Source organism: Camelus bactrianus, chromosome 5 (genome assembly GCF_048773025.1).
Source record: "Camelus bactrianus isolate YW-2024 breed Bactrian camel chromosome 5, ASM4877302v1, whole genome shotgun sequence".
NCBI lineage: Eukaryota > Metazoa > Chordata > Mammalia > Artiodactyla > Camelidae > Camelus > Camelus bactrianus.
The window spans coordinates 45,847,431-45,872,935 of record NC_133543.1 but is presented as its reverse complement, the minus strand read 5'-3'; the positions used below and the strand labels follow the sequence as shown (position 1 = coordinate 45,872,935).

Here is a 25,505-nt window from a genome sequence, read left to right as displayed (position 1 = left end):
CTCAGGTCTGAAGTGCTGGCTGCAAGACTTGGGCCCCAAGCACCCTCTGAGCAAGCCAAGCTAGACAGAGCACAGAGGAAGAGAATCTTACCCAATCACCTAGATTCCATCTTATTTTTCCTCGGGACCCCGTGGGCTTTGCCAGTGACACTCACTTTCCCACATGTCCCACTGAAGTTTCACACCATACAGACCCGGCTCCTAACCTGAATCTGCCTCTACACTGAATCATCATTCTCCTCAAGATTCAAGATGGTCCCAGCTAATTGTCAAAAGAAGAAAGCAATCAAAATACTATATTGCCTGAATGACTAAAAATTCTTTCTGAGGTTTTTGCATTTTAAAAATACAGTATTTTTTTAATACAAACAAATCCCTAACCTGTGAGATTCCCATCACCACAACTAAAGAAAATATTCAGAGGGTAAAGATGTGAGGAAACTGCTTTGAAGGAATCGCTCTAGAAGTCAGGCCCAAAGAGTCCGTCAACTTCTTGACTGTATTCTCTAAATCTTGAATCTTGAGTTTCTGTTCAAGGATGGTTGGCAGTAGCTAGTTGTAAACTGAGTCATCCCTTTGTGCATTTCATTTCCAGATTATAATAAAATGTATCTTATTAGCCTTGCAGTTGTGCCTTTAAAAGGTTATCATCTTCTTGGTTGGAGGGATCAGATTAACAATATATTATAGACAAAAATATTGATCCTATTTTCTAACAGAATACAAACCAAACAAAATCCTCATAATTTGGGCAATGTGAATTTTACACAGAAAAGGAAATAATTATTAGGACATATTTAAGACAGAGTCAATAATTTACTATTTAATGTTCAAGAAATTAAAGGAGAAAAAGGAAATAACTTGCTAAAATCAAGATGACACAAAATGAGTTATCTTCATTACTTACACAGCATTATTTTATATAGATTCAGAATTAATCAAAATATATAAGGAAAGACTAACAGTTATTTCTAGGAAGTTAAAGAATATGTCCTTTTTTTTTTTAGTATATTGGTGGGTATAAAAAAAAATGAGATTTGAGATTTTGTTTTCCTATAATACAGTACTTGAATTTGCCTGTAAAATCTTTCTGGCAAAATTTGTGAACTTTTATGTAAATATAATGTACAATAAAATATGAAATAAAATTTTATTTGAATTTTAATAATCATTTAAGATACAAAATTCTATAAGGCTTTATTAGAATTTTAATATTACTGACACTTTGAAATGAATTCATATTTTTGACCTAACACTCAGTTTTCATCTCCTTAGGGTCCACTTTTATTTGTAACACTCACATAATTCCAGTGAAAAACCAAGAGGGCGTGGCTATGATGTTCATCATTAATTTTGAATATGTGACGGATGAAGAAAATGCTGCTTCCCCAGAGAGGGTAAACCCAATATTACCAGTCAAAACTGTAAACCGTAAGTAAAAGGCAACATGTACAAAATGCTCTTGATATTCCGCTTCTGTAGTCATTTTAATACATGCTTCATTTAGATTCAGTTCTCAAAATATGTTTGCATGTTAAGCAAAGTAATTTTATATAGATAAAAAAAGCCATAGCTGACATTACCCATCAGTGCCTTATAGAAGTGATCAGCTGCCTTCAAAGTCGTTTGAAACCATGACTAATTCAATCAGCCCCCTACTCATGGCCGTTTAGGTTGTTCATAAATTTCGGCTACTACAAATATTGCCAGAGTGAATTGCACATAAGTATTTTCATACTTGTATGTATACATTCTTGGACAAAAGTATCTTCAGGGTAAGCTTCTATAAGTGGTATTCCTGGATCAAAGGGTAAATGAATATATAATATTTTTAGATACTGCCAAACTCCCCTCCTTTGATTTGAACCACTTTACACTACCACCTAATCTAATCAGGTTTAATGTATTAGACCATGCTAACAGAGTGAGTCAGTCATCTCGAATTTTGTCAATGGTAGGTGAGAAGTAGCACTCCAAGTAGTTTTGGTTTACGTTTCTCTTATTATGAATGAGTGCTCATATGAGTGAGTGAATATATATAAATTCATATATTTAAGCACTATGGACATTTCTTTTTCTATCAGTTGTCCATTTCTTGTATACATTTCCTTTTTTTTTTTTGGTCTTTTTCTTTTAGATTGTGGAATAAGTGGCAAATCACTTCCCCAGCAAATTGTCCTTTATCTTTTTCCTGATTTTTGTCACACAAAGCCTTTAAAAATTTTTTTTATAATGTAGCTGAATTTAACAAACTTTTCCTTTGTTGATTCTGAATTTTTGCATCATAACTAGAAAAGCTTTCACCATTCCAAGGTTATGAACATAAATAAATTCACATTTTTTAGAACTTATTTTTTAGGATCTCTGATCCATTTTAAGCTTAACTTGATTTATAGTGCAAGACATAAATTTATCATTTTATCAATGGATTTTCAGCTGTTCTAACATTATTTATTAAAGAGTCTATCTTTCACTAGTAATTTGAGATGCTACCTTTATCACATACTTAACTTCCTTATGTGCTGGAATATATTCTGGACTTTCTATTCTGTTCTGTTAATCTCTGTGTCATTCAGAATCACACTGTTTTAAATATACAGTTAACCTCTTATTTATGACATCCTCCTTTTAATATTAATTTTTAGAGTTCTGGGTTGCTTCTTGCTGAATATCCATATGAACTGTAGAAACAACTTGTCTGGATTAAGAAAAATCACTTTGGTATTTTTATTGGATTCACATTAATTTTATAAATTAATTTGAAGAAAATTAACATCTTTTATGATGATGAGTCATTCTATACAAAAATATGTATATGTATTTTCATTTTTTAAATCTAATTGTTGTGTCTTTCAGGGGTGTTTAAAATTTTTCCTAATTGTTACTTTTCTACTTGGCATTTAACTTTGTTGTTGTTGCTGCTATTATAAATAGGGTCTTCTCTTTTATTATATCTTCTGATAGTTTTTAAAGATACTGATTTCTTCTGAGTATGTTAATTTTATATTCTACTATCTTAGTGAGTTTTCTTAGTTTGCAGAGTTATACATTGACTTCTGAGTTTTTCAAGGGTTCTATCATATCAAATAGAGATTGTTTTGCATTTTCCTTTTCAATTCTTATGCATCTAATAATTTTTATCTAATTCTGCTGGTTATTACCACCAACATATTATTAAAAAGAAACTGATGGTGAACATCATGACTTGTTCCTGATTTTTGTGTGGATGCCAGCAGTGTTCCCCATTAATTCAAATGATGGCATGTGGGTTGAGTGTAATGTGTTTTATAATTTTATGGAAGTTTCCATTGACTTGTATTTATTAAGAATGGGCGTTAAAATTTGTAAATTGCCATTTCAGCATCTATGAAAATGAACACACTATTCTGTTTCCTTATTTTTATAATAAATTTTATTAATGAAGTTAATAACACGAAATCCTTCTTGCATCCTGGGAAGGAGTCACATTTGGACATAATGTGTTTTATCTTATAATTTTGGATTTTTTTCATCTAAGATTAATTTAGGATTTTGCATTAATATTCATTAGGGAAACTGATCTGTAATTTTCGAATGTGTATATGAGTTTCATGAGATATTGGTATCAACGTTATTTCTTTAGAAAACAATTTAAAGTTTCTTCTGTTTTTTCTATGCTACAGAACCATTTAAATAGTTTGGGGATTATCTGGACTTTAAAAGTTAAGTATGATTCCCCTGCAGATTTATTTAAACCTGGTACGTATTTGTGGAGTAGCTTTTTGACAATTTTATTTTTCTCCAGAGATTGGACTATTCAAATTATCCAGCTCAACAGTATCAGTTTTGCTAAATTTTATTTCTTGAGAAATTATTTATTTCATGTAGGTTTAAAAATTTATTTTAATAGAATTATGCAGTGTCTTTTATGACATTTTTACTATTTCCTCTGTTTTTATGGTTATTTCCCTTCTGACATTGCTTAGTTCTTTTTTAGTTTTTGCCCCTTAATTTGTGAATTAATTTGTACTTTTCTTTCTAAGGAACTAAATTTTACTCGTTTATTAATACTGTTAGTATTCAAACTCACAAAATTTTGCTTTTATCTTTATTAATTCAGTTTTTATCAGCTTACTTTGTTGTCCCTTCTCTATTGCTTTATTTTCATTCTTTCATTTTTTTGATATATGATTTTAAAGTTATATTATTTTCTCTAAGCACTATGTGAACTGGACCCTATGAATTGAGATATGCAGTATTTTCATTATCTTTTTCTAGAAAATATGCCAATTTTGTTTTCTTAGTTTTTAACTCAAGTTGTTTTATATAGAGAGTTTTTAATTTTCCAGTAAGAAATTTTTTTTATTAAATATTAGTATTTTCTAGTATTATCTTGTTTTTATTATGGTCAGAAAATGATATCTGTATTATTTCCCTTTGGTGACTTACTAAGATTTGCCTTGTGGTTTTATTGTTTGATTGGTTTTCATGAATGGTCTATATAAACATGAGAAGGTGATATTTGAGAACATTATAATACATGAGTTGATATGTATTTTGAAATCTCTACCTTATGTTATTTAAGTCATCTATATTCCTGTTTTCTCTCCTTTAGATATGTCTTGGATTAAAATAAATGTATTAAAGTCTTCTATTTTTAGGGTATTTCTATTTTTCCTTGTATCTCTTGTAATTTCTGTTTTATGAATATTGCTGCTGTCTTATTTCACAGATACTTACATTTCATAGGTAGCCATATAAATCACTTTATATTATTACTTCTAAGTTAGCCTTGTAGCATTCCAAGGTATCTTTTTTATTTGTTAACTTTACATCTAAGTTCTCCTATATCTTAAATCAAGATACAGTTTTTTTCTTGTTCCATTTTCTTATTATATCTTTATTTTTAAAAACATTTAAAAAATTTTTTTATTTATTATTATATTATTTAGTTATTTTATCTTGGCAGGTCGGGGGAGGTAATTAGGTTTATTTACTTTTAGAGGAGGGACTGGGGATTAGAACCCAGAACCTTGTGCATGCTAAGCATGTGCTCTACCACTTGAGCTATACCCTCCCCCTCCTTGTTATATCTTTAAACCACCTTTTAGTCTTTCTTTGTATTAGTTGTGTCTTTAAACATTGTGGAGTTAAGTTTCTTTTGTTTCTTATAAGAAGAAATGATACTTCCCTTTTAATTTATAAGTATTTTTATTTATTGATATAACTAATAGTTTTTTTTAGTACTAACAGATTCTATGTTAAATATACTCTCAAAGTATTTCATTTTGTTATGTTTTCTTTGCTCTTTATTTGCTGTGTGCTTTTGGTTTCTTTTATCCTCTTTTTTGCTTTTATGTTAGTATTCAGAAACATTTGTATCTTTTGTAATATTTATCTTTATAAGAAAATTTTATGTAATGTCTTTAATTTCTCCCTTTTCCTTACTGTATTTTGATCTTTTACTATGAGCAAGAATAAAATTAGCTTGTTAATTCTTTTTCCTTCCCTTTCTACCATGTAATTTTAGTTAATAATAAATATCATCTGTCTTAATGCTTATCTTTATACTCCTATGTATGCTTAGTCTTCTACCAGTTTGTTGGTTTAAATTATATTATTTGATTCCTAGTTTTTGCCAACAAGACACTCAGTGAGCTTACTTCATATTTCTTCTTTCTCCTTCTCACATTTTCTTTGGTTGTGGTATTTCTAGTCTCTCAGAGGATGTAATTTGCATACTTCTAACTTTTTTCTTGGTCTTAAATTTCTAGTGAAGCTCACCACTAGTCTTTTGCAGAAGTTTCCCCAAACATAACTTCTCAGATAAAATTCATCCTCTTCAGGAAATGTTCATGGGTAAAATACTTTCAGAGTTCTCCCATGTTCAACATTATGCTCCAGTAGCCTTGACACCCGAAGGACAGTCTAGGTAGATGTAAGTATCTGGCCCACACTCTACTGCCCTGTGAAGCTTGTAGACAGTGTTCTACTCTTCTTAAATCAAATGTTAATAATGAGGAGTCTGATGACAACCTACTTGACTGTCCCTTGTAAGTGATTTTGATATTTTTCCCAGAGTCCCAGAAAATTTTATAAATAAACCAATAATTGGAGACTTTGATACTCCCGTTTCAAGCCAAGGCAGAGTTTTAAAGTCTAAAATTGTCACTAGCGTACATCTACACTTGTCTATTCTAAGTCAGTTTTCCCAGGTACCTTGTGGGTCCTTTCAGTATGCACATTAAATTTATCTTTTATTTCAGGAAATTTTATTGAATTACAATTTTGTGTATTTATTTTATTTATTTTGCCTTTTTTGTTTATCTTCTTCAAGGACTCACATAATATGTATGGTGGATCTTTTTTGCCTATCTTACATATCTGTCAATTTCTTTCTGGTCCTTTCTCCTCTATTTCTATTTTATTTTCTTGGCTTCTCCCATTTCTAACTTCTATTCTTGTGGGTAGCTTGTAATGTGGCCTTAATTTTTTTTAGATGATTTTGTCTTTTTCTTTACTCAATTTATTACCTGTATTTTTTCAGTTCTTGTTTGCATTTTCTTTTTATTTGTCCAGTTTTTATTCTTTGTTTTTGAATTCCTCATTTATAATCTCATTTCATACTCATAATTACTAGTTTAAATTTTTAAACTTATTTTGGCATGTTATGTATCTATTCTGTTTCATAACTAGATATTTAGCATACTTTCCTCTGCAAAGTATGTTTTTATTCCCATTTTCTTTTTTCTTTTATGATATCTTTGTACAAATGTTAGAGTTCTCTTGTTTATGTCCATTCATGAAGGACTTTTTGGGACCAGCACTAGCAAGAAATATGGTGAGGGGCAAAGGTTATAGGTCTTGTTTTAGTACGTTTTTCAGTATTTCAATTCAAAGGTTCATTCATACATTGCAAGGAGTTTGTAACTTCAAGGGGTTTGGCAGGAGAAAGGTTGCTTATTATTTAAAATATGTGGCATTCCCTGTTTTTGTTTCTGTTTGTTTGTTTGATTTTGTCTTTTAATTCTTCTATTCCCGCTTATGTTAATAAGAAGATCTTACATTCATCCACTTCTTATTTCCCAGCCTCCCAGGGACAAATCCACCTGTGAAGATCCCTCTACTATTTCTGCAAGAAATAGTGCTTTTCACTTTTCTAGCACTTTCTATTGTCTCTCAAGTAATCAATGCTTTGTTCATTAAGGTCACAGAACTCATTTCAGTATTTCTTCCTCATTGTGAAATCCTCTTCTTCTCAGGGTAAACCCTATTTGTATGTGTCTCATCACTCTAAGGAGTCTTTTGTACCCCACCTTTTTCTACTTAGTTTCTGCCTGACTATTTCAGTGTGCTCTTCTTAGCTAATTCTGCCTGTCTTGGGCATTTATTTTCCTGACTACGTGTAAATTTAAGTTTGTAATGTCCCTTTCTCTAATTACTCTTTAGGCATGTTTATGGGTGTTTTTAGTTGCCTCCCTTATTGATCTCTATGGTTTTTAGAAGGATCTGTGAGTAACTGTCATTGAGTAACTGTCTTCCCCTTCAACTGTGGGAAGCCGAAAGCCTTATCACAAAACTTTAATGTTTGAAAAAAGAAATTGTTATATTACATGTAAATCAGACAGCTAAATACATGCAAAATAAAAAACACAGTCCCAGAAGCCTATATTGTAAACCTAAGTGTAACACTAAATCAAATGTATACCAACTAAAATTTTTTCATAGTATTAGTTACTTCCTTAGGTATGTCTAAAGGACAGTACAATATTCTGTTAAGGCAATATTGGAGCAAATATATTAGTGTAATACAATTCCAACGTTCTGAATATTTTACTCTGAAGCAGTATCACACTCGGGGAAAACTCTCTATCAAAACCACCAATTTGTCAGTCTCCCAGGTGACATAGTTAGAAACAAAATTGAAGTACTGTCAAAAAAAACTATTGTAATACAAAAGACTTTTTTCTTTAAGTTGGTGACTGTTTTGATTTCTTTATATTTTCCACTAGCAAATTCAGTCATTATTGAATGGTTCCTGAGAGTATACTTTAGGTAATGTCAGCCTGTAACTTGGTCATGAATGTCAATAAGGTAATTTGTGTTGGAGGAAGCCTAGTTTTGTTTCTTTATTGTCTTCAAAAATTTTTCATTTCTTCCCACAGAATAGTTGTCTTTTCATAGTCCATCAAATTGGATGGAAGTGAAAAAGGGAGGAGTGCATCAGCAGTATGGCAAAAAAGGGGAATTTTTGAAAATAAAGTTTTTATTTCAAACTGAAATGCAAATGGAGAATTGAAACTTTGATTTCTTGAATGGAAGGTAATCGATACAGCAGCCTCCCAGGGTATCACACACAATCTGTGCAACTTTATACTCTGATTAAAATAGCATCTCTTTGTAAGTCTTAGCAAATTCAGTAGAGATTATTCTTATTATGTGAGCATGAGTGGTTTTCCTACACAGCAGCTGTCACTCATACAGGGACTTACTAGAGAGAGTACAGATATGCAGACAAGTGTTTCCAGAGCATTACAAAGGCTTGTTATTTACAACAATTATATCAGTTTTGATTATACCTTCTGTCATTTTATCCTCTAAATTTCTCTTGGTGTCAATTTTTGAAGAGTTGATTGTTAAATCAAGCAGAAATTTAAAGAGAGACAAATTATATTTGGTAGCTTCTGATACTATCTAATTTATACTTTGTATTTCCAATCTTTGGCAAATTTCTTTTTTCCTTAAAGTACAATTTTACTCCCTGTGTAAAATAATGATATTGACTATTTCAAACATTGTTGCCCCATGGTGGCCACTAAAACAAACCAATAAAGAAATAAAAGAAAATCAAAATTTGATGCACCCCTTTTTGCAGAAACCTTCAAAATGCGTAATGTCTTATCTACATAAGGAGTGTGTTTTTTGTGTTTGATGGAGGGGAGGGGAGGGAGGCTGCATGTCCTTAATGTTAGAATTTAAGTGAAAGTAATGGGGAAGAGGGTACTGTTTGAGAGGATTTGGGTTTCTGTAAATGTAACTGCCTCTCCTGAAATGTAGACAAAGGAAAAAAATGTGAAGTGACAACAAGAAACACTGATGAAAAAGAAATGAAGAATTAAATTGAGAAGATCAAGTAATAGAAAAGGAGTTAAATACATAATAGAAAAGATGAACTATGAAAAGGAGCTATGATAAATTGGGCTGAGTAAATTCTGGAAACCTAGACACTTGTATTGAATAAAAGGTGGATCAATTCACAGTACAAATATCTAGTTTCTGGGTTAGGAACACAACACAACCAAAGTGGACAGATTTGGGGAGAACTAATTTTTCACACTTAATCTCTGTTGAAGATATAGGACCAGTGACAAACAGATGACTTATGTCCCCTGAAATGAAGCAAGTACAGGAGAGTATTACTGTAATAGACCTAATTATCAAATTAATAAATACTGCATAGGTAAGTTGATTAACTGCTATATAATAAATATAAATACCAAGTAAAAGATATAATTAAACCTTTTCTCTTTGATTGCTTAAACTGAGCAGTCTGAAAAATGAAAATGATACTTGAGTGAAAGAGAAAATTCTAATTTTCCTACTAAGGGGTCACATCTAAAGGAACTAACAGCAATGGGAAAATGTGTTCTCTTTTTTTCTTCTCTAATATCTGTCAGTATGAAATATTTGCATAATGTAGAAGATAACCAAGTTACATTCTGGCTTATGCTATTAATTTCAAAGTTAATTTTCATCAAGTTTAAGATGCTTTTGTTTTTATTATTTTAAATAAAATATTTTAAAGTTTTATTTTAAATTATTTACAAGTATATTTAAGTCTTATATTTCTTCTGTTTTATAGGAGAAATCTAGGATCACCAATCTAGTTTACACAGACACACATGTACACATTTTAATTTGCCAAAAATTTCTTGAGGGGGTTGGGAGAACCTAAATAAACAAAAAATTCTTGATTTAACAATATACAACCCAACAGAAAATGAATGCATCCTATGTTCTTAACATGTCTTAAAACCAAAAAGTCAGTTTGAGCCACTATAAAAGTTGACCTTAAGCTCATATCCACATATAAATTTTAACTAATAACTTTTTCACTCTTCTTATCAATTTAAAATAGCTTTTTATGTCTACTTAATTTACTGTTGCCATCACTGTCGAAAATCCATACTTTTCTCATTTTACTAAACTTTAAATATTTCCCAACAAGAAAACAGGCCCAAGTTAAGTTGTTTTTTAGTTCACAAAACATAATGAATTTTATCATTTATTAATTTATAAATGATTATACTGCATGTAAATAATTATACATGAGATCCTAATTTTTTTTGGATACTTTACCTCTTTCTCTTAGCAAGTATTTCAAACCTTCACCAGCCTTCTCATGACTCTCATGTCAGAGTCACCTCCTTAGTCCTGACAGATCACCTCACCTTCAATACCTCAGAGCAAGGGGGAGGGCCTGGGCAGGAACTTCTTTAATCTGCCCATCCTCAACAAATATACCTCAGCCCCTGGTGACAAATCTTAACAGAGGCTCCAGTCTCCACTTGAAACCCGTTCCCTCTGCCATTCCTTCATAATACATCCTCACCCATGCCCCCCTCTCCCTGCTATGTCTTCATACCGGCCCTTTCCCTTTTGCTCCTCCTCATGCTGCTGAGAATAGCCTACACTTCAACTGACACATTCTGTTCACATCAAATAATTTCTCAAAGTTTTAATTAATTATATTTGTTGCCAACATTTAAAAATTGGAAGATTGCACATAAAATTAAGATCTCTGGCTCATTTTGGAAAAAATACGAGTACCTGGTCACATGTGTGCAGTAACTTGGAACAGAATACTGGCCATGCCTTCCCCTGGGGTATGTACTCTGCAGTTTGCTGCAGTCTTGCACCTTTCCTTATTGCTTCTTTGTACTTGACTTTCTTCACTTTTGTTACTTGTCTCTTCTTAGAGGCATTGGGATTTTCCACACCTACTCATTGTTTTCCTTATTTCCTTTCTTCCTCTGCCCACTGTAATGAGCTCTCTATGGTGTGCTCTCAACGTTGCCCTCTAGGTGGAAGCGGTCCTGCTAAATTTGATTCTCTTCTCTCTGGTTCTTTATGTTCCATGACAACACATTCCTTTGCTTCTTTTGAACTCTGTGACCATTATTTGAGTACCATTTTCATGTTCCTCTTAAATAAAACACTCTTAAACGCTGTTTGTTTATTCTCCAAAAGCTGTTCTTCTTAGAATTCTCCGCTTAGTCATCTTCTCTAAACACCCTGCTTGGGCAAATTTATCCATGACCTACAGGATAAAGACTCCCCCCCCCCCCACCTCAAATGGATATCTCCAGCCCACACCTTTCTCTAGACTCTTCTCATTACTTAGTACTTCATATATCCAACTCCCCATTGGACATCTTTTTTTGGAAGATTTTAGCATTTCTGAAAATTTAGCATTTTCTACCTAAGGCTTATCTTTCCATCTCCAGCTACCATCCACCCTGTTTCATCAAAAACTCTTGTTCTTCATGCATTGTGAATGGTGTCATCATCAAAGCCACCCAAGCCAGAAACCTGGGCATCATGCTAAACCTCTCCTTCTCTTTAATCCTCTCTTCTCCCAACCAAAGAGTGGTCAAGTTCTTTCAAGCGAACCTTGTGACTATCTCTCTCATACAGCCCCCTGTAATTGCCTATTCAGGCCCTCAACACATCTTTCTTAGACTGATACAGTGATCTTATAATTGGTATCTCTGCTTTCAGCCTCTTTCATTTGTATCACAGATCATGCTATTATATATCGGGTCATATACTCCACTGTTTATATCGTTTATAATGGTTCTCTATTGCCTAAAAGTATAAAACTCTAAAGCCCTGTGCATTAAGCAAAAGACCCATGTTCTGGCCTCAGATACTTCTTGAGCCTCATTTCCCATCACAGTCCATCCTGCCCCCCCCAACCATCACATCCCATATATTAGTGGTGATTTTTTGAAACCACCATGCATTTTATAGCATCTTGTTTGTATAATATGGTGTCCTCTCTACTAGAATACTTCATTTTTCTAACATGCCTTCTCCAAAGGACCTTTTACCTGTGGAGAGTTCTTAATTCATTCAAGTAAATTTAACTGTTCTTGCCCCTGTGACCATGGTACCTTGTACCTGTCTCTACTGCCACACTGGTCACATCTGTTTGCCTAGTAGACAAGAAACAAATGACAAAAGAACGCCAGGGATAAAAATAGAGAGTGAGAGAGGTGAGGGTGGTGAAAAATTTAAGAAACCTACGTTATTTAAAGTAGCCAGGAGCACTTAGGCTCTAGTTCATAGCAGTTCATAGCATTTTGCAAATAGTGGGCACCCAGTGCATATTTATAGAATATATAAATAAGTGAATATTATTTTCATATTGGGTAATTGAGTTTTTCCCCTACTAGATGAGGATTAGTCAGTGATTCTCCAAGATTGAGACCATCAGTACCACATTATAACATGTTTGAAATGCAAGTTCTTGGGCCTTACACCAGTGTATCTGATGCAGAAACACAGAAATTCAGCATTCTGTGCTTTGACAAACCCTTGAGTTCATTCTGATGTACATTAAAGTTTGAGAACTCCTGGTCTAAGTTAATTATGTTTAGATAAAACCATAAAGATTAATTTTAAGTAAAGCTAAAAGTAAAACTGCAATTAAGTAAAGTAAATTTCTTTACTATTCTATTCTCACAATTATTTCTGAAAGTGAACTTTTTCATTTAATTCATTAAAGTATCATAAAGGAGATTCCACTACCTTTAAAATTATTAAAATTACTCTTCAAATCAAAAGAGAATTTTTACCTTTATGCTTACTAAAATAAAAGTTTGAATTACTCTAAAAGCTTTGACTAAAGCAAAGTCTATACACACAAAACACAGTTGGTAATTTAGGCAATTATCTAATTAATTTAAGCCACTAAAATGTGTTCATATGCTTTGGACACAATATTCTGAATAATTGACATAAAATATGTATTTGCCTGAATAGCTACATTAACCCCTCAAATTTGTATTCCAGTTTTCAGACTTCAAGCTAAGGAACAAAAATTTTCTGTACAGCTGGTTTATAAAAAGGATATTCACAGTGTTTTTACTATTCTCCAGTGGAGCTGAAAGTCATTCTTTAATTCAAAGATGAAGAGCTGCGTAGTAATACAGAGTTTCCCACTCAGTAAGCATTACTATAGAAACAATCTATTATTCAGATGAATATAATTAAAGGTTTTACAGCATAACTAATGTTTACTATTATCATGTGTTTGGAAGTTTCCTCTTCTTAAAGATTAAATTTAATATAGAAAAAGGAACCATGACATGATTGATAAAAGAATTCTGGGAAAAGTTCAGTTATAAGTTACAATCAACTTTATATCATGTTTCCACATAAGATTTGGGCTAAATACTTATTCCTAAGGTCAAGAAAATTGCTGGTAGTTGTAAAAATATGCTTCATCTCTTCATTAGCAATGAATGTTAATGATGACCTAAATCAGCTTGTCCGCACCAGAGTCCCCATACACATACCATTTACAAGAATTTGTTACCTAGCAACACCCAAATCAGGGGCAGTCTATTCAGACAGCACGTGGGTAACTGGTGTCTGTGCCATTTGTGTTTGGAACACTCCATCAAGAGAGTCCCTGTCCATGTAATGACTACATGGTCATCCCGGGTCAATCTAGGTTACAATGTTATTACTTTCACACAACATGAATGGACTCCTTAACTTGGCATTTCGAAAAGAAAGAAATCTATAAAAAAAAGAAACAAAATAACAGTATTGTAAATCATACATTGATTATTAAGCAGTTATCTCATAGAAATGGAAATCTAGTTAGGTATATATAATGCTGATGTGTTTTTCTTTCATTTCCAGTGTCCCCTCATGAAGGGATTATGACCTTGAGTGGCTAAAAGCAGTCCACCACCCTGTCCTCTTTTCTGCCGTATCTCCCTTATTGTAAACCTGTGTTTTCTGCTTCTTTGCTCTAATGATGACCCGGCTAGGTTGGAAGCATTTTCTCTCGGACATCGTCAGCATTCGTGAACTTGTTCCAGAAGTTCTCTGCTGCTTGTAGCTCCTGTGACTGCTCTCACTGCTGCTACAGCAGTAGTACCCTCCCCTGATCTGCACTTGTGTGTGTCTGGCGCTACTGGGTCAGGACTCAACGTTGCTTCAAAATTCCTATTTGGTCCTATAGTTACTGCCTTATTGTAAGATGTTACTTTTTCTCCAGTATCTCTCGCCCAAGGATATGTCCCAGGAGTCTTAGTCTTTCAAAGCAGTATTGACCACATCCACTCTTTTAAGGGGTCCCAAATTTAGCTTCAGTTTTAGTAGGTCGATGGACCCCCTGGTGATTGTTTGTTGTCACAAACACCAGGACCACACTGGCTGCACTGCCCCATGTGTCACCCACTAATCAGGGTAACCAGGTCGGTACTGAGTTCACAGTGAATGATTCTTTTTCCCAGTCTAACTGCTAACCACTGCCTTCTTTGACAATATTATGGGTTGCTCTGGCAGCCGTGGGCATCATCGAATACTCTTTATGCAGTTAGTAAGGAAGACTCATCTCTTTGCAGGGTGCCTCCACGGGAATTTCTTCCTAAAAAGAAAAGTCAGATATGTCAATTATCTTCCCTGTTTCTCCCATCAAATTTGATCTGTTGCTCTTTCTGACTCAGAGATTAAAGTTATACTTCTCTGCACATCCAGAGCTATTTAGTTGGAGAAGAGTCCATAGTGCTTTTAAGGCTTCCAATTTAAATGTCAGACTTGTGAATCCCTGAGTATAGAAAAGTACATAGATTTTAATTCAGATTCTTATTTTATGTAATAGTAGCTGCTAGTAGAATTATTCAGATCGTATTTTTTTCAGATCAAAAACTGGCTGCCCTTCTCCATCTGTACTGTAGGCACTGTGCCTCAGACACCTTGCTCAGAGCTGGGACAGCTGCTGGAAATATTGGCCACTGCAGGTACACAACTCTGTCCTTCACTGGGAATTGTAGCAAAGGCAGGGAACTGCCTGACCCAAGGTTATGGCCCTTCCCATGGGGTAGCTGTAGGCAGTGACATGCTGCCATTTACCCTGACTTCATTTTGGTATTAATTCTAAAGAGCTATCCCAGCTCCAGAGTCCCATGAGGACCAGCTAAAGCTTTAGTTTTATTTTCATAAGTTTAACTTCCTTTGACCAATCTTGTCTTCCTCTTTTCCTTATAAGCATATCCCCTGAGAACAGTTCCTATATACCCTTTTGCACCGTCCGTTTTCAGGGATCCAGCGTAAGATACCTCTCATCACCCCAAATCCTTTGTGAGGGGAAATATCTCTGCTCATGGCTTCCCCTCTCCCCTCCACACACATATGTCCTCTCCTTACCCAACTAGAGCCTCTGGTTTGCATGACTGCTTGAACTTAAATTTTTCTCTACTTTTCAGTTTATAATTCAGCTAAACAGAACCAACCAAAATGCTTCTGTTTTATACTTAACTGAGTTCTAGTAGTAAAATTATTAGGTAGTCAAAGTTCTAAGAGTTTGTAGAAATTACGAGAAATCAACCAAAGGAATCACTGGGAATTTGTCATTGCAAGGAAATTCAATGATTAAGACTACAGGGAGAATTTTTCAGAGATACCTGGTTTTCTGCAAGAAATATTTCTGCTTCTAATGTTCCTAGGTATATTCTTAAGTTAGACAATAGTTTGATGTCAAAATTAGCACAATAGTTGTCTTCCAAACTCTAGTAGATGAGAACCATCTACCGGGGGGAGAGAGAGAGGAATACCAGTTCAGATTGATGAGGTTTCCTCAATTTGGAAAAGTTTGGTAAAACCATTTTCTAAAGTCCCATTACCACAGGAGATAGAGGTAGAGATGCAGTTGTGATCATTATAATTTTGTGGGGACTATGATTAGTATAACTGTATATGTAAAGAAACTCAAAGCTAGAAGGAATATTAGAAATCAGCTAATCTTAGGGGATCCCAGAGGAGGTTAATGGAAGGGTGTTGGTTGGGGGAGGAAGATTTTGTTATTTATTTAAACTTTGAGATCATTAAAAAAATGTGTGTGCATTTATTTGCATTTATTTGTATTTATTTAGACGAGAGTGTTATGATTTTTACTAGATTCTCATGTATATATTTATGGCCCAAGAAAACACCAAATCTTGGGTAAAACTGAAATTAAATCAAGGAAACTGCTGTTTTATTCTGACTTTACCCTGATTTCTTGTTTAACCTTGGGCCAAATATTTAACAGTTTTCCATATATAGAATGAAGTCATAATCTTAGGCTTTTAAAATAGAAAACCACTGGGCAGAGCTGTGTGCCTTCTTGGTTGAGATGTAAAAAGCTCTTAGTTAAATGTGACACAGGCTGCATGAGAATGCAGCTTCCAAATATATATTCAGCAGCTTCACAAAAGTGTCATGTCCTGAGAAAGATATTGTGGGGGTAGCTAGTCATAAGTTCAGGTATCTACCTCTTAGATGAAAATGTTGCAGTCAAACAAAATTATGTTCATGTAAATAGTTTATCAGTACTTATTTGGGGGAATGTGTAAAAAATGTGTAAAAATTTTTATTCTGTTTTTCTTATTTCAGATTTATTGAACATTTTAGTAGATAATAAGCTTAAAGGTATCTGTTTCAGTTATTCAAGTTAGAAAGCATATGTAGTAAAATACAGAGACAACTTACAAGACTGTTTTTCAATGTTAAGAAACGTAACAGGATTATACTCATCTGTGTTTTATAGTTCATGCCTGAGAGTGCTAGCATTGAGCAAAATTCTTAATGTGTATTCTTTCCGGATGAACTGCAGTTGGACAACTAAATCTGTAATGCAATATAGCATGGTCATATTAACCTAGTGATGCAGAAAAGACCATCTGTACCACCTTGGATATGACTAAACTGCAGGAGCAAACTAAATGCCTTGTGCAGTCATCAATTTAAGAAAGGCAGTGAATTGTTTTTAAAGGAGGAGGGTAATGTAACTGATGAAAAATGAATAAAAGTAGGCATTGACCTCAGTGCATTGTAATAAGCTTGCAGAATTGATTTGTAAACTGCTTTATAACTCAATTCCAAGTGCATTAAAAACTAATCAAATGACTCTGATGCAGTTGACTGATTTTTAACTTGGCAATTTGCTCGAGCATATAAAAGTTGTTAGTAGAATTATGTAAGAATGCTTGCAAAATAGTTACTGTGATGCATCATTATTTAATTATATACGCAACGCATTGGTTACTCTCATCTACATTTTATTAGTCCAGAGTTTAATGTTGAACATACTTGGAAATTGTGCACTGTGTCATGTCTTTTATCAGAAAGATAAATTCTATTTCAGTTATATTTACTACTGTTAACTACTGGCACACAATGAAAGCTTACAATAATAAATTAGCCTGCTTAATTCAAAAATTTTCTGTAAAATTCAGTAGATGATGAGGAGTGTGAAAACACTTCTGTGTATGCTGTAGAATCAGAACAGTAACAGTTAATAACCTCTGGGGAAAAAGGGTGAAGTTAACAATAAGAATTGTATCAGGTATACAGGACAAGGTATAGCGTTCACCACTTCCATCAGACACTGGGTTCTATTCAATCAACCATTTTTGGTAAATATAGGTGAATACAATTCTAAGAGGTTAAGATTCTCTAATTAAGTTGGTCAGAGCAACTAGATATTTTTGTTTTTCCACAGTCAAAATTGAAGCACATTATCAGTTTAGAGTCTGCTAGTGGAAATTCATTTACTGTGCTCAGACATTCTGTTAGAGCTGTGATTTGGTGAGCAAAATAGACAGGGTCCCTGCCCTTATGAGGCCTACAGTCCACTAGGGGAGAGAAATGTTAATCAGAAAATCAACAAGAGTATAACCATTAGCTGTTGTGAAAATTATGAAGGGTATACTAATCTAGTTCCGAAGGAATGAAAGGCTTCCCACAGGAAAAGACTTCGGAGCTAAAACCTAAAGATGTACTGAGTAGGAAGAGTCAAACGTGTCAAACACAAGGAAGCCCTGAATTTATAAGAAGCACAGGCCTCTAGAGGAATGAAAAAGTTCACATGGTTGGATCCTGGTGAGCAAGGAGGGAAAACTAAGCTGCAGATAGTGGAGCTAGTGTTGTCTTCAAGCCCAAAGCATTAAGTTACTGGAAGTAGTAAAAGGTTGAACAATCATCTGAATGATCAGAAATGAGGTTTTTTTTAAAAATGACTTTTTTACTGGATGGACAGTATGATGCAAATGTGGAAAATGATTAGCATCCTATTTCAAGAAATCAGGTGAACCATGATTGTATCTTAGACAAAAGAGAGCAGTGATGATGAGAGAAGTGAAAACATCAATATCAAAATACCAAATGTCAGATATCAAAAAGATATTCAGGAAGTGAAATGAACACAGTTAGTGGATTAATTGTATATGTGTGATGGAGGTGAGCAAGAACAGTAAGTACTAGAATGGCCCTCAGATCTCAGGCCTATACAACTAGATGGACTGTGATGCCATTCGCTGAAAAAAAGAAAAGGGCTGGGCTTGGAAGGATAGATCATGAGATCAGATTTGCTATGAGATTTTGAGGTGCCTTTAAGACTTCTAAGTGAAGATGTTGATGAGGCCATTAGAAATGCAGGTCTGGAGCTAAGAGTGTAGGTCCAGGCTTGAGTTTTAGATTTAGGAGTCATTGGATTGAAGATGGAATTGAAAATATGTGTATAAAATAAGACCATCCACTGGAAGAGTATACTTAAATATAATGCAGAAAAGTTCATAGGTTTTGAGAGTGTTCTTCCATGTTTTAGGACAATCTTCAGTGCATTGAGAAAATGTTTATAATGAATATATTAAAGGTAACAGTGCCCATGACACTTAAAGAATATAAAAAGGTAGATAATATTATAGCCCAGATATACCAACTGACTGACTCAGAGGGCAGCATGTAACTGTAAAGCCATGGGGTGATGTGGACCTAGGCTGCCACTCTGGCAACAGAAGTTAGAAACTGCATTTTCTTGTAGACAATACTTAGAAAAGCTTTGAATTACACAGTATTGTTTGAATGCTTCCTCTTATTTTTCACTTCTTCTAGGGGTAGAAGTTTTATCTTATTAGTTTTTTTTTACTGTATAAAAGAATACATGCTTGGTGAAACAAACAATAGAGATAAATAAAAAAGAACACAATACATTATTATACTTCCACACTTCTAAACCCACCTAGCCAATCAACCTTAAAACTTTGGACTATGTTCTTCCACATCTTTCTGTACTGCCATATTACTTACATGGACAAATATAAGCTTTTACTATTTTTTAATGAAATAGTATCATAAACACATTAAACTGAAACATGCTTTTTCACATAAAACTGTATTTAAAATAACCTTCTAATCGAAACATATACATATTCTTGTTTGTAAAGAACATCATAAGATTCCAAAGTATAAAAATCTCATAACTTTTTCAACCATTCTTCCATACAGATAGTGTCTAGTTTCTGTGCCTATGTAATATTCTATAAAGGAGATTGCTGAGTCAAATGGAAAGTGTTTTTGAAAAGTACATTTTTCATCTTAATAGATATTGTAAGATCACTTTCCAAAGAATTTGTAACAATTTGCAGTCCCACCAGCAAAGTGTCAAAATGTTTGCCAGCACTTGATATTGTGCTTCTTTCTTTCATTTACTGCTAAATTGAAGAGTTGACAATGATACTCTCTTGTTTTAATGTGCATTTTTTTACTACCAATGAGTTATGTGTTTATTAGCTAATGTTAATTTTTAATACCTACCCTTTAATGTTTATATTTAGTTGCCCTTCTAAACACCATCCACTCTGAGATATAGATATAGATATAGATATAGATATAGATATAGATACAGATATAGATACAGATATAGATATATAACATTCCCTGCCATATTCTTAGATTTGGGAACAAAAAAAATCATAAAAACAAGTTCTTATGTTTACATCTGTCTCTGAAACCAAAAGCCTTTCAAGAATTCCAAGCAGAATGAGGAATGTCTCATACACAGTTGGCCTCACTTTTCCCATCCATACTTGACTAGCAATGTTATCCAATACAAACCTTCTAGCTATGTCAGCCCAACTCCTTGCCCCCACCTCACTTCCTTTTCTCCACTTGCAACACACTAACATCCCCCCGCAACCACATACACTGTAGTCTTTCCCGTGTCTGGCCCTTTTATACTTCGTAACCCATCCTTTCTTTTCCTTTCAAAATTGTGTTCCAATCTTCGATTTCTCTTAAAAAATGGATATATAGTGAATATTATTTTTCATTTTTTTAAAACAAAAAAACCTCATGTCAAACAAATGATGGTTTTATGTCACTGGAGTATATTTAACCACCAGAAACATGGTAAAATTATTTCACTATTTTTTTACTACTTATATGATAATTCAAATTAGTCTCAGAAGTTTTCTACAATATATACCTCATTCCAACTGTAAATGACTGAAGTATTGGTGAAAAACTTTTTACATAGTGTTTAAACATGTATCGACAGTGTTTGTTTGTTTTAAGGGATATATCCTTTGTCTTGTAACAATGCTCTTTCCTGTCTCCATTCGTAGGAAAACTTTTTGGGTTCAAGTTCCCTGGTCTGAGAGTTCTCACTTACAGAAAGCAGTCCTTACCACAAGAAGACCCCGATGTGGTAGTAATCGATTCATCTAAACACAGTGATGATTCCGTAGCCATGAAGCACTTTAAGTCTCCTACAAAAGAAAGCTGCAGTCCCTCTGAAGCAGATGATACAAAAGCCTTGATACAGCCCAGCAAATGTTCCCCCTTGGTGAATATATCTGGACCTCTTGACCATTCCTCTCCCAAAAGACAATGGGACCGACTCTACCCCGACATGCTGCAGTCGAGTTCCCAGCTGACTCATTCCAGATCAAAGGAAAGCATTTGTAGTATACGGAGGGCTTCATCCGTTCATGATATAGAAGGATTCGGTGTCCACCCCAAGAATATATTTAGAGACCGGCATGCCAGTGAAGGTATGTTTGTTTGTTTTATTAATATGGAAACATATGTAAAGGGGTAGGGAAAGGTAATTTCTGTATTCTTTTTTATTTCGACATTAATCCTTACACCTTTGGAGAAGAAATTTGAGTACGTCTACTAAAAATATGAATTCTACAGTCAAAGTAGTTACTGATTTCCTATTTGAACCTTAGTGAATATATTTGGTTTCTTCCAGCTTCTCTAACTGTGTTTCTGAAATAGTATGTTAACTATTATCTGCTTACTTTATGGAGTGTTAGTTAATTATCACTTAATATAAGATCTGTTTAGGTGATGACACTGTCGTCTCAAGCATGATTATTTGTGCTGCACTTAGTAAATAGTCAAGAACTGGGCAAAAAGAGCGTCATGCCATCACAGGACCATTTTATTGACCAACTCTTTCCAGAGGAAGAGGTTTATGAAATGTGATATACTGAATGATCAGAAAGCTATTAATTGGAGACAGGGAGGGGGTGGGTAGGGGGAAGGGGCTGAACTAAAACCAACGTGAAATGCAAAGTCAAAATTCATTTGTTCTCTCTGACCTCTTTGGTTCACATTGGTGTATTAGCCAGTAGTGATAGGTGTGCTTAAAAGGCAATGACAAAAACAATTCATCGTTAACATGATAATGGAGAACATTCATTGAGTATTGACATGTGTGAGGCAATGTAAGTGCTCATTTAATTCTCGTAACAACCCTATGAGTTAGGAGCTATTATTAAGCCCCATTTTATATGTGAGGAAACTGAGGTTTAGATATGTTAAATAAATAACCGGTCCAAGGTTACAGGGTGTGGGGAACTGGCCTATAAACCCACGACTGGTCTCCAGAATCCACAACCCATCTATGCATTGCTTTTCTTCCCTCACTCCTGCTCCCTGAAACCTTGCTGTAGGGGTCTGTTGAGTCACTGAACTTTATCCGAGGGAGTCCAAGATTTAGGGTACTCGTTGCATGGGTGCATTAGTCTCACTTTTCTGACTTCTGTAGATTTGGGTTCTTGAGAGACCCACTGTCCCTTCTGTGGGATTTCGTCCTGTGGGTGCCATCATCGCCCATGCTGCTGTTAGTTTTCTCTTTAAAACATAGATCTGATCACAGGACTCCTTCATGTAGGGTAGTAGGCACTTTTCCAGCTGTCTACAATTATTTTTCAAGTCTTTTATCTAACCTCTGCAAGATATCCTCCCCTACTGTATACTTAATTCTAAATACTCACAAAGATAATTGCCTTTTCCCAAAATTGTACCATGCATTTTCTTGCATGGTTACTTTGTTCTTCCAAGAACACTCTTCCCCACTTTGTCCCTTCTCATGCTACCACTTACAGCCCCAAGAACGCATTTCTCCCTCCCCAAACCAGAAGAATGAAATGATTTCACATCTGAGGATGCAAAGCAGTGTTTACATAAATTATAGCATGTATACATTCTGCATTATATCTCAGTCCTTCATTCCTATTAGATATGCAAACAAATCATTATGTTGCTGAGAGCTTCTCCAGCACAGGAGTTTGGGCATAGTTGAATCCACAGCCTTGGGAGTACTTCATGGCAGGAACTCGATAAATGTTGGTGTGACATTGAGAGGACCATGCTCATGAATTATGTTCCCGACACACACATCAGGAAATAATGAGTTATCTACTCCATAATACTCTGAAATTTATACCCAAATCTTAGGATTGAGTTAAAGGGCGTAGTGAAGTAGAGAAGGCAAAAGAGGTGAAAAATAAATGAACTGAAAGGAAAAAAATTCAAAGAGAGATAAATCAGTATCACAGAAACAGAAGGAACAGCTTTCTATGAGATAGATTTGTTACACTATATACACTTCAAGAGCAATTAGCACATCCATTTAAATCTATAGTTCAAATACATTCAAAAGGAAAATGAAATGAAGGACAATTTCCAAACTGGATCAACATCTAAGGCCCTGTATCATCTGGTAATGTCATGCTCGGTATCTCCTGACTGAATAAAATGTCTGAAATTTGATCTTTGGGCAATGAATCCTATGGCTGAAAGACAGCCAATCCAATATGATAATGCAAATGACCAGCATATATTTTAGTTATTTAGTCCAGTTAGTGTAGTCATCTTTAGGAACCATACTGGCTTTTCAGAAATGGGTCTTATATACCTGAGTTACAGTACAGTAACAGTCAGAAACAATATCAAGTGATACATAATCAGTGCATGGCACAGACTTAGTCTGTGTTTTGACAGTGGTGCTGAGTAGGTTAGATCAGTTTTCATGATTTAACTTTATTGTTTTCAATTTTATGTGATCTTCATTTAGTACAGTTACTGATACACTTATGGAAAAGGATGTGTTAATATTTGGGGTTTCTCAGTACAGGTTCTATTCATGGACACTTAGTATTGAGATCTCCTAAATTTTCTTCTCCCAGCCAGGCTATGTTGTTTACAAAAACTGTATCACTTTCTTGCAGATGCTAAAGTCAATGTCTAACTGTCAATTGATAAATTCAGAGGATATTTTATACTTCAGCTTTAGAGTAGTTTTAGCTATAAAATCACTAATTAGCATATAAGAAATTACACTTCCTAGAGCTGTATTATATTCTTTAGAAACTGGGCCACTGATAGGGGAAGATGGAAAGCTTTTAAAATTGATTTTAATTTTATGAATCCATGTAACTGGTTAACAGTTTAAATCCCACATGCACCAGCTTTTGAATTTAGATTGTTGTCTTTTCATTTAAGAAGAAAAATGTCCCTCTCATTTGGACTATCCTTACAGAACTTTAAATAATTTTCAAATATATTAGTGGGCAATAATTTACATTATATTTTCATTTAATCTACATTATCAAGCACCTTAGAACCATTCTTCTAATCATTCATGGTGAAGGACCAGAATTTTTTTCTATCTATTTTTCTATCTATTATTTTCCACCACATACCAATACATTTATAAATACAGTAAAAATGTACTACTAGGGAAATGAAATTTTTAAAAAAAGACATACAAAATATAAACTCCAATTGTTCTATTATTAAATTGAACAGACGTGAAATTACTCTGTCAAACTGCTAGAAGACTCTAAACGATTACTTTAATTTCTATACTTATATTGTCATGGAGGAATCACAAGCAGATCTCACTGGCACCAGCGCGCAGACCGCATGCTCTGCCTCGGAATGTCAAAACAGCGTCAACCGTATAATGTAACTTTTGAGCAGTTTTTTTTTTTTAATTTGAAAATCTTTATATGTAATTTCCAGGACTGATGAATAGAGTTTTAATTTTTAACTACTTGCAAGCAGTTGTTACTTTACTAATGATTGTTGGGCCCAGCTTCTGATGGAGATAATTAATTCTGTGTAATCAAGGTCTCTTCCATTATTCCTATTTGCTTATGATGGTCCCCCAAAGACAGCAGCGCATTGACATGTAAGGTCACAATTTTGTATCTCTGTCTCAGGCAACGTCTATGCTAGCAATTGCTAGCAATTCAATGTACCACTCTATTGAAATTGCTTCAATTTGAAACAATTATGATATATCCCAAGATTTTAAAAATGCACAGCATTAGTACCGGCATCAACAAATGTTGAACAGATTTTTCAAATCTTGGATATATTTGAATGGTCTTAACATGAATTCATTTATATTAAGCTTGTTTGTTACAAAACTAGTAATACATATTTTGTTAGTATGCGACAAAGAGTCAGATTGCTAATCTCAAAATGTATCTGAAAACACTGTTTTGAGATTTGAAAACAACCCATTTTTGTATAAACACATTTCCTAAGTATTTTAGTATTTTTACTGAGTGTACTGTGAACAACATAAATTTTAAGATCTCACATTACCTTTAAACAGTCAAATCTTTCACTGACTTCTTACAATTATTTTTGCCCAAGAATGACTTTGTACTATTTGGTATTTTTTAAATATACATTGAAGACCATTTGTGGGAGGGACAAGTAATAAAATTGTGATGCAAGTTGCAAGTTAGTTTATTAAGGTAAACTGTTGTCTTAGAAATGTTTTTTATTAACATACTAGGTTTGGTAAATTATATGAAAAACAGTTCTTAACATGCAAAGTGCTGTGTAGTTTTTCTTTGTCAGTGATGGTTGAAGCGACACTAAAATTGACTTCTGGCAATGCTGAAAGTTCTTATCACAACTGCAGGCAGCTGGTTGTGGCTTTCTCCAAACGTCATAATTAGAAAATCTATATCTTGGAATCCATTTAACTTAAGTGAGATTAATGTTTCACATATTTGAACATGAATGCTTCTGATGGCAGATATTATTTTTAGTATATGCATTTTATTTAATTGAATAGTACAAAATGTTAATTTCAAAGATTAATTTTCAATCATTACATTCTGCTTTCTCTGATTATTGTTACAGAGGTAATT

The 25,505-nt window shown here is 34.0% G+C and overlaps 1 protein-coding gene across 1 annotated transcript in view; it reads left to right on the top strand.

The window, feature by feature from the left end:
- Positions 1-25,505, top strand: part of KCNH7 (potassium voltage-gated channel subfamily H member 7) — a 398,074-nt gene that overhangs the window by 255,800 nt on the left and 116,769 nt on the right. Inside the window, exons 3-4 of the mRNA XM_074363205.1 lie at positions 1,276-1,431; positions 20,664-21,092. Coding sequence (XP_074219306.1) covers positions 1,276-1,431; positions 20,664-21,092 — 585 coding nt within the window. The remainder of the gene's footprint in view (positions 1-1,275; positions 1,432-20,663; positions 21,093-25,505) is intronic.